Below are 10,876 nucleotides of genomic sequence, written 5' to 3' on the forward strand. Positions count from 1 at the left end.
ATTGAAACTGTTCACGATCCAAATATTTATATAGAATTTTGAATAGCGTTTTAGATAAGCACGCCACTTACAAGCAAAAGAGAATAAAAAGCACACATATGCCAAAATGGATAAACGAAGAAGTTAGTAAAAGTATGCGCGATAGAGATCACTTCCGCAAAATTAAAGACTGGGACAATTATTAAGTGTAACGAAATATAACTACTGCATTTATTCGCAAAAGCAAGAAAGAATATTACAACATAGCTGTTAAAATGGTACTAGTATGGCACATATTTGGAGAAATTTAAAAATGATATCTAATAATGACAATGTCAAAACCGCGGAATAAATTTGCCAAATACAATTTTAGTAAACTTTGTGTATGTTGAGGACAAAAGTAGGATCCTAATTGCCTTAAATGAGCATTTTACAAACATATCAAATATTGTTGATAAGCTGAAATTTCACGAACACAAATTTGCTTATTTGAAGTTATAACTCGACAAATCCTTAAAACAGCATGCATTTTCTATAAATTACATTACCCCTCTCGAAGTAAGTAAAATAATTGGCAAGTTAAATGTTAACAAGGCTATGGGAATCGACGGGATCGGTGCAAATATTATAAAATACGGTGGAGAGCATATTGTTATTCCAATTACCTCGATAATAAACAATAGTATTCGTACAGGAGTTTTACCCGATTTGGTAAAAGAAGCGTATGTTCTACCAATATATAAAGGCTCAGACAGAGACGACTGTAATAACTATCGTCCGATTTCAATTTTGCCAACTCTATCCAAAATATTCGATAGGCATCTATCAAATGAATTAAAAGAACTCTTTCGTATAACAAATGTGTTGTATAAACATCAGTCAGTGTTAAGAGAAAATTATTCTTGCCAAACAGCACTGATTCGACTTAAAAGATTAGATAATGGTAATTGTATTGGTTCTGTTTTTATTGACATTAACAAAAGCTTTTGATTTAGTAGATGATGAAATTTTGTTATACAATCTAAAACTTCATCACTTTTCTGATGGTACCTTGTCCTGTTTTCATTCTTATGTTACAGCTGTTTACTGTTATAGTTTAGTAGTACTTAGTACAGTAGTTGCAATGACGTTCTAAGCTGGTCTAACAGCAGGTAAAAGACAACAAACTGCAAATATATATTTAAATAATATATATTTATGAATAGCAAGAATGCTGGGCATCTATGCATACAACATCAAAGGCACATCATCATCGATTTGTTCATATTGTTGCAGTTTTTAAAAAGCATACATTTGCTACTTTATTAGTGATTATTTTACTATTTGCATCTAAAAAAAATTTATAGCAATAATGCATCTGGAACAAGCAACCACCAACCCCTGTATCACTCGCATCAACAACCAAAATAAACATTCCTTCATCCTTTGGATAAACTAAGATGTCTCCACTTAAAAATGCAGACTTTAAATCCTCAAATGACGCCTGTTGCTCCGCATCTCAATGAAATTTATGACCGCCCAGGTTTCAGTTTTAATCCAGCGTTAATTAAACGTTGAAACATTTCAAGCAAAAGTTGTAACTGTTCTGTAAAATCTTTTCCAAAAGTAATAAGGTCATCTAAATATATTAATAAAGACTTCCATTGAATGCCACGGAATATTTATCCCATACAACGCTGTAATGTCGCAGGCGACTTTGACAGTCCCATAAGTCATGTCACATATTCGTCCATTTTTACTAATACAGAACGCTGTCTTGCCTCTGTCTTCTTCCTTTACCTCTATTTGCCAAAATCCTGAAGCAAGATCACAAGTACTAAAATAGACAACTCCATCCAAACTGTCCAAACACTGGTCAATTTTGGATAGTGGGTATGAATCTTTGACTGTAATGTTATTTAAAAGTCTATAGTCAATATAGTCAATTCAAGCACGAGAACCGCTTCCCCGCTTTTTGACAAAACACATTGGGAAATACCAAGGGCTATTACTCTCCCGTATAACTCCTGCGTCAAGTTGTTGCTGAATAATCTTTTCTTCCTGGCCTTCAAATGCCTTGAGTACCCGCCGTGGGGGTACATTAATTGGTCTATGATTTCCAACATTTATGGTATGTTTTACAACACTGGTACGCCCTAAATCACTAGGACCAATTGAAAATATAGGTTTTAAATTCATCCAATAGATTCACAAGTAAAACCCTTTGATTATCAGAAAGTTCTGCGCTTGAACGTTTGTACAAATCTTGTAAAGGTTTGCACCACTTGGAAAGCACTTTCTCTATGTCAGATCTATCACTGCACGCTTGGTTTAATCCATGTGAAACATTTTCACATTGAAGTCGAGAGCTCTCCAAATCACTTTCTTGTAAATCCTCCGCATAACCAAGAGTAGAACCTTCCTTAATGGTGACACTATATGGTGATGTATTTATTATCCTTATCGGTATTGGACCACCATTGTTCACTTTTTCGGCGTTGAAGACAGCATTTCCAATTAAAAGTCCCTCACTAATGCCTTTATTTGTTGGTGAACTTTTCACAAATTGACCGAATTATGTATCAAAAACACCAACATTTGATTTTATTCCGGGAATTAAACACTCTGATTCTGCTGGTAAAAAATATCTTTGTTACAGGTTACCCTGACTGCTCTAAGAGGTACATTTTCAATAACAGTGTCATATTTCCTGCCTTTTCATTTCAGGCCATTCTTGTTTAAGTTATAATTGGAATTATGCAAGAAATCTAGTCCCAGTAGTCCTTCTTATCTAATATGTTCCACAAAAACGTCCCACTGAAACACGTCTTTACCTATATGAATTTCAACACTAGCAACACCATCTATACTTAAAAGTCCATTATCCGCAACTTCAAGCCTTATGAATGAATCGACGGGTTGTAATTCCGGACTTAAATTATCAGCAATTTTATTGAAAAGTGCTGTATCATCATTGTTGCACAGGCACCTGTGTCAATTACAAAATGACAAGTAATATCACTGAGTAATGTTTTCAGCAAAACTGATATTCCAAAATTAATCCCTCTGCATTTCGCAATTTTATAAAGTTGTCGTACGCTAGGTTGGACCAATACAGGGCCGTTTGTACCAGTCCTTCCTAGTTTTACTTCTTGCTTCCAAGGTTTCCGCCATTATTCCGTTTGCAGTCGCATGAAATATGGCCATTTACGCCACAGTTATAACACACAATATCTTGCGGGGTTCTAGCAAACTCCTTGCGAGGTTGTTGAGAAGTAGCCCTCTTATTGGGTTGTTGGTAGGACTGCCGGTTAACAGTCTTAGAACTTTTCATCTGATTTGCAAAAATATTAATTTTGTTTCCAATTGAAGACTTGATGTCTTTGCCGAAAGCCTGAAGTCTCTCCTCTGTAACATATTATCTTGTAAGTTCCTTTCTCTGGTTTCTTCCGAGATCACCAGTTTCTGTTTTAAGTCAGCAATTTCTTGCCGAAGCATTTCTTCTTCACTATTATCATCGGACATGTTGATTATTTATTATTGATATCGTACTGATATTATACTATCACTATGACACTATTTTACACCGAATGTAAGAGATAATCACGTTAAATATGGTGAAGCAAACACTATAATTCTTAGATCCACTTTACTGAATTGTACACTGCTTTCAAATGAGCCATCCGATCCTGGCTTCAAATAGGTGTAAAAAAATAATACAGAAACTCATTAAAAACACTATCTGAATAACTTGGAATTGATTTACACATTTTACACCTTTTAACATAAATTATATATTGTGGCGGATGTCTTTTGTATATTTCAGCAAAACATGTAACTTTTCTTTCTGGAGGAGGACATCTCTTGTAAATTTCAGCGAAAGTCCCTTTCACTTTGTTATTTTCCATTGATAATTATACTATCAAAATTTAATCAGTTTTTGATTGTCATTCACCACGTTTGAGTGCTACTTTCATGAGAGCATCTTTAAGTTGACTAATTTTCCTTTTTAAAAATGTAATTTTATCATTTTTCTGCATAATAATGGCACGTACAACATTTGTAAATTCATCGATTTCTTCCCGAAGATGATCGTACAAGTTTCGAAATTCAAGGCCAATCTGATGTAACGAAGCTTCTCGTTCAGTAAGTTGCTCAATCAATTTTCTGAATTCTAACACAAACGCACGTGTTAAAGTCCATATCCCAGCTGTCTGCATGAGTGTTTCACAATCGCACGTGTTAAAGTCTCTAATCCCAACGCTTGGTACCAGTGTCTCAAAATTAGACTTCGACGGTAGCTATCAAAGTTAACATTTGCGCAAATTATCTCAACTGAATTTTAATTTAGTCAAGAACCTGTGGTCTTATTTACGGTTGCTGCCACCAGTCCATTTGGACAAATTTCCATGTAACTTGTACAAGAAATTAAAAAAGTATTTTTTTCTACAATTACAGTTTATTTACATAATATACACATATTTTATTTCAGCATTTCCAACAGAAGTCGAACATTAGACATTTAAAGTATATACACCACGTCGAATATATGTTAAGTTTAGATACATTCTAAAACCTCCACAAACATCCTTTCCAAAACATTTTAGATGCAAAATAGTAAAGAATCACTAATAAAGTAGCAAATGTATGATTTGTAAAAACGGCAACAATATTCGTATCCATACCTGACGACAATGAAAACAATGAAGACATAAATAACAATAGAAACGACAGATTTTATAAATACTTGAAATAAATGTCGCACAGGTTAATCAATCTAACTTACAGGTTACACTCATAAAATACAATATGGAGCTGGCTCAAAACTTACAGAAACATAAAACAATGTTACTAAAAGCAACTTTGTACGCATTTACCTGCAAATATATATTTAAATAAAATATATTTATGAATAGCAAGAATGCTGGTCATCTATGCATACAATATCAAAGGCATATCATCATCGATTACATACGATTGGTCAGCGCTAGAGGGGCATTAGCGTAACAAAGGAGAGTGGACAGGTGAAGATCAATATAGATGTTAGTTTACCTGATACGGTCTCCTACATATTGTTACGGTTTACGTCATCCTACGCCCACGTACGTCTACGAATACGACGAACGTGACGAACGGACCTCAACTGCATATATCAGGTGATGTAAGATAAAACAAAACCATTTCAAGCATTTTATTTATAAACGATTCAATTATCGACCTGTAACACTTATCTTAGTCAAGGACAACAATTCGTTAAACTAGGGACTAGTTTTTCTACCCATCTAACTATTGAGAGTGCTGTCCCTCAAGGTTCTTTTTTGGGCCGTCTCTTATTTCTTATTTATATAAATGATATTGGGTTATTACTAGACCAATCAGACATAGACTTGTATGCTGATGGCACGACACTTTATGCTGCAGGGGCCAATCCTTCAGTAATTCAGACTAACTTACAAAATGATATATATTCCATACAAAAATGGTGCACCCTCAATAACATGATGATAAACCCTACTAAATCAAAATGCATGCTTATTGGCTCGAAACAAAAAATTAAGAACATCAACCTTGATCTGAAAATAGATAATATTGCTATTGAAAATGTCACTAGCCATAATATTTTAGGACTTTATATCGACAAACATCTGAAATGGAAAGTACACATTGATAAAACATGCTCTAAAATAAACAGTAAAATAAATCGGCTAAAAAAGATATCAAAATATCTCACTTTTGATATGAAGAAATTATTTCATAATTCATATATTCTAACCACTTTTGATAACTGTTGTACGATCTGGAGCAACGCTAATAAAACAAATTAAACAAAAGTGAATGTTTTACAAAAACGCGCAGCGAAAGTCATTCTACAAAAGCCAAAAAAGTGTTTTTACAACTTAATTGGCTCTCGTTTAATAATAGATGTATATACCACACGACAATTTTGATATATAAATGTGTCAACAATCAGACTCCAAAATATTTAAATGATATTATAACTTTTTCTCGAAATCACAAACATAACTAAAGGTCTGCCACCCATAACGATATTGTTAATACCAAAGCGATACCAGGTTATAAGAAACGAGCTTTTTCCTACCATAACATGGATATTTGGAACAGTATACCAATTGAAATAAGAATGGCATGCTCTATCTCTGCTTTTAAAAGGGAATATAAAGCACATTTATTTCATAATCAATGATATGTCATGTTATTTTCTAATCAATGATATTTCATGAGTGTCCGTCTAAATGGCAAATTGTGTGTTATGTATGGGTGTAAAAAATATTGTTTGAATGTTTTACCGGTACTTGTTATAGACCTATTTGTGTATGTTATTTTAAGAAGTACACATTGTAAAAAAGAATTGATTTATATGCATAATTTGAATGGTGTGTTATTGTCTTTATGGGTAACCTTCTGTAAAAAAAGCTTTTATTATCATATTATAATTATTATTATTATAATAATAATAATAATAATTATTATTACTATTATTATTATCATTATTATTATTATTATTATTATTATTATTATTATTATTATTATTATTATTATTATTACAGCATGTTTAATCTATTTTTTAAGATGCTGTGCCCAGAGGCATGTGAGTTTGGTTGGTGGTCACCATACCGGACAGGTGGGGTTTTCAACGAGTACTCCGTCTTTTCCTCACAATACAAGACCACAGCAAACTTGAAAATCTTTGAATAATAGCTAAAGAGCTCAAAATGCAACTATAATTCGAAATACGTCCCACCAATAGTAAACAAATTTGGAAGGAGTGCTGGAAAATCGCCGGGGTCCTCAAAAATATGCAGCTTTGGGCGCGTTTGGACGTAATAAAGTTCGAAATACACGCACATCTTAATTTACTTACTCACATTATAACCAATCAACGTTGTTGAAATAAGAATAAATTGATAAAGTTCAAGAGCGTTCTTTTCAAACAAGCTATATGTTATAGAGTAATATGCACTTTATATTCTAACTACTTTTAAGTTAAATAAAGTCACGATGCCATACTTTCGTGTTCGGATTTATATCATGCGCTCAGGCGATAAAACGAAGGCATCATACAAATTAAGTTTTGTTTTGCAAAAAAAAGGACTACGGTTACCGGTTTATGTTAACTGAAAATGCCTTCTACCTTATGGATATGAAATGCATTTAGTTTAAACTGAGAACATAATGATCAATTATAGCTTTTAAAAATAACTTCTCTATTCCCCTTTTCAAGACTAATATAAGATTTATAATGGTATTTGTGGTAGTCAGGTTCAGTACTTTCTTCATGGCATTCCGGTACTTAACAAATCCAGTATTCAAATATATTCGAATCATGCAATACGATTATTCGAGTACCATTTCAGTATTCGTTCCCATCCGTTATATACAGACAAAATGTATGACTTACATGTGTATGATTACATACGCAGCATAAAGAACAAATATAAAGTGTTATATCCGATTTATAATCATTAACATACAAAAATAAGCATCTTCAATTATTTATAGCAATTAAGAGTGTTTAAAAAATCTGCAATAAAACATTTGACTAATACCTTCAGGTCGCAAGCGACTTAACTAAAACAATACATTGAGATACTAATTATCTTACACAAATTAAAAATGTTTACACAAATTTAATGTATATGTATAAAACTTTCTTTGTCATTTTAATATTTAACTAACGTTCATTTACATTCACATCTACCATCGTCATGTAAAAATCCAATGTTCATGATAAACGCGTCTTTCCTCGTTTGACTTCTTGATGATCTTTTTCACCAAAGTCCACACAAGAAACGCTGACATTTGCAGACACTTCTTTTTATGCGGCTTGAAATGCGTTGACGTGCTTTGCTGCACCTCAGTCGGCAACGAACTCGGCGTCTTCCGCCTAGAGGTCGTTGTTTGCGAAGGTCCGAAAATCCCCGGCATTAGCGTCTCGTTGTTGAGCGCCGGGTGTATAAACAGCTCTTCGAAAATGGCCGTCAGTTCTTCGACGCCGTTCTTCGCTGAAACCTCTACGTGCGGATGCTCCCATTCTACGGTGACCAAGCAGTCGGCGTCAATCGGGTGTACCTTTCGCTCCGGGATGTTCATCTTATTGTCGACGACGACTATCGGAAAATCGGCGGTACGCATTTTCACTATGGCGTCGCGCATGAAGCGGAAGTACTCGAACGAATGGAAGTCGTCGATTGCGTAGACGAGGACGAACGCGTCGGCGCGCCGGATGTTTATGTTGATAAGCGCCGGAAGCGACGTCTCGTCGGTGTCGATGAGATCAACAGTAAAGTCCGGTGACATAAGAACGTGTTGCTGACTTTTCATTGAGTGCAGCTCAGTCGCTTTCCGTTTCTGCACAAACCAGTCGGCGATCGTGGTCTTTACGACGAATTTCGAACCAAGAATGACGGTACGCGTTTTGATGCTCGGCGTTGTTAGGGCTCGGAGCCGGAGAGAGTTATAGATGTCTCTTTAAGAACAAATAAGTCAGTGGTGAATGTCTTTCCTACGGTATTAATGATTCACAACGGCTCAAAACTGTTTGCACAGAATTGTGTAGATAAGTTTTATTACAGTTACAATTTACATATACAGTTATAATAGTGTCTGTAGAATCCTTTCAAACTCAACAATAAATTGAATAATTTCATTGTGTGTGTGTCTGCGTATTTCAATAAAATGTTAACACTCATATATGTACTTACGGTAATGAAGTCATCGGGTTTTCCATGGCTGTCGTGTCGCTTTTCTGTAGTGTAAAAGGAAGATGCAAAAGTGGATATTTAGGTCTTTTAATAAAACAGCACAATAGCACTATTAACCAACTTCATGAGTTTTTGTAGTATTTGCTAGAAACGGGCGATGTCTCAAAACAAAGAGACTATTCTCTTAACACGCTTAATGGGGTTGTTTACCCACGGGACTTCGGTTGAAAACCATTGCGCGAGCATACTGATTGACATAAAATTGTGTGAAACTTTTGGGGTATGAAAACAATTGGCCATTGGTAGTTTGATCCACCGTCTTTATATGGACTCAAATTCGCAGATTCGTTTAAGGAATGGTGTCTTGCTATTTGTCGATATACAAGCATGGAACAAACAACACGCATATCGTGAATTCCTTGTCGTTTTTAATGAAAATGTCACGTCAGTTGTTTATATGTTCTGTATTTTTCAAGGGATTGACTATATGTTGATTTCTTTCATTTGTGTTGTATGTGCCCTTTCAGTAATACTCTCCGCAAATAGATTTATTGAAATCAAAAATAATGCGGCATTGCTGTTGCTGTTCTTGTTCACAGGTGGTTAGCGTGTGGCTATGATATTAATTAGTGCAACATCATTTTGAATGATAAGTAATCATATAATAACGTAAAATTAACTTTTCTTAAGAAAAAAAAATTCACTATCAAATATATATATAACAAGGTATGCAACTCAAAATCACCCCAAAACGGGGTGCATCGCTTTGAACATCCATATCTTCATCAATTGTGCAGCGATTTTCACGATCTTGGTCTTATTCGACGCAGAAATGAATTTCCTTTCTGGAAATGTATATGTCTTGCAATATTTTTACAAATGCTGGGTCAACTTTTAATAAATAACACGATACACAACTCACATGACCCAATTGACAATGAGCATGCAGTCATTAAGCCCCATTTTCCCAATAAGGTGTACTCAATGGGGTTTGATTGTCAAAAAGTGATGCCGGACAAATACCTAATTCCAATCATATGCCATAGAGACATTTTTTACAGCAGACATATGCCACCATTTAAATTTCCCAACAAACAAAGCTATCACCCCGTGCTGTCAAACTCGCCATTAAGTCATCCCTCGTATAATGTTAATTATGGTAAAAGTAATCAACTTTGTTTTCTAAATATAATGATAATGTTCTTAAATAATTGTTGACGTTTGCATTTATCTTTTAAATCAAACATATATATTGAGGAATTATTTTAGTTATTGTTCATGTCAACAGCGAAATACAATACATCATTACCTCAAAGTGCAACTTATCTTTTGTTCCCGGACGGGGTCGTATTTTGTAAAATAAAAAAATTCACGAGCGGTTTATTTTAAGCACCCAAGTTACTTAGTAAAAAAAGCGGCCGGTCCATTGACACTCGATTTTTTTAAACTAACGCATGTTTGTGTATTTCGAAATTTATGAGGTCCTCTCCGCATTATGTTAAGAGCCGAAGTGTGTCCAAGCACTCCCACATAATTAAAATACTAGACGCAGGAAAGTTGTAACGAATTTTGAATTACAGCTGCAACAACCCACCCCATCATCATGCGAATAAATCTCGCGACTGGTCACGTGACATTAAAAAAAATCCGCAAATCGAGGGTAGTCGTGAATTAAGGGGAGTCGACGACAGAAAAAGACGCACTTACAGCGATGACAACTTTAATTTGATGCGTAAAATAATAACATAACAACGTTACGATGTGCTATTTTCTTTTATGTTATTCCGTCCGTGTATCTATATTGATTTGAAATCACTTATTTAAACGATTGTCATGATTGTGTCGAATGCTTACAAAAGACACAATTTACGAAATCCAATTACTTGTCGCAGTGATTACAATAATTGTATTCATATTGAAGCTTCCAATTATGCATGACAAGAACACAACCCGAAATACGTTTTGAATTCGTTCGATGCTTGAAACATAATTATGTAACTGTTAAATTAAAAATCGCGTCCGAATCGCTATCCCTAAAATACAGAGAGTCTAGCTAAAACTGTTTTTTTTTGTGACGGAAATAACGTCCCATGTGATACATCATTAATTGCGTAATCAACTTGCGTAAGCTGGTTCTGTATACATTTTAGAGAAGAAACACAATAGTATGATATGTAATATGAACGATAACACAT

The 10,876-nt window shown here is 34.5% G+C and overlaps 1 protein-coding gene across 1 annotated transcript; it reads right to left on the reverse strand.

Annotated features, from left to right (window-relative positions):
• Positions 1 to 7,683: 7,683 nt before the first annotated feature.
• LOC127869071 (uncharacterized) lies at positions 7,684 to 8,301 on the reverse strand. The gene has a single exon (XM_052411397.1). It carries the CDS (start codon positions 8,299 to 8,301, stop codon positions 7,684 to 7,686), a length of 618 nt encoding a protein of 205 aa, XP_052267357.1.
• Between the last annotated feature and the right edge of the window lie 2,575 nt (positions 8,302 to 10,876).

Source organism: Dreissena polymorpha, chromosome 1, assembly GCF_020536995.1.
Source record: "Dreissena polymorpha isolate Duluth1 chromosome 1, UMN_Dpol_1.0, whole genome shotgun sequence".
NCBI classification, from domain to species: Eukaryota; Metazoa; Mollusca; class Bivalvia; order Myida; family Dreissenidae; genus Dreissena; species Dreissena polymorpha.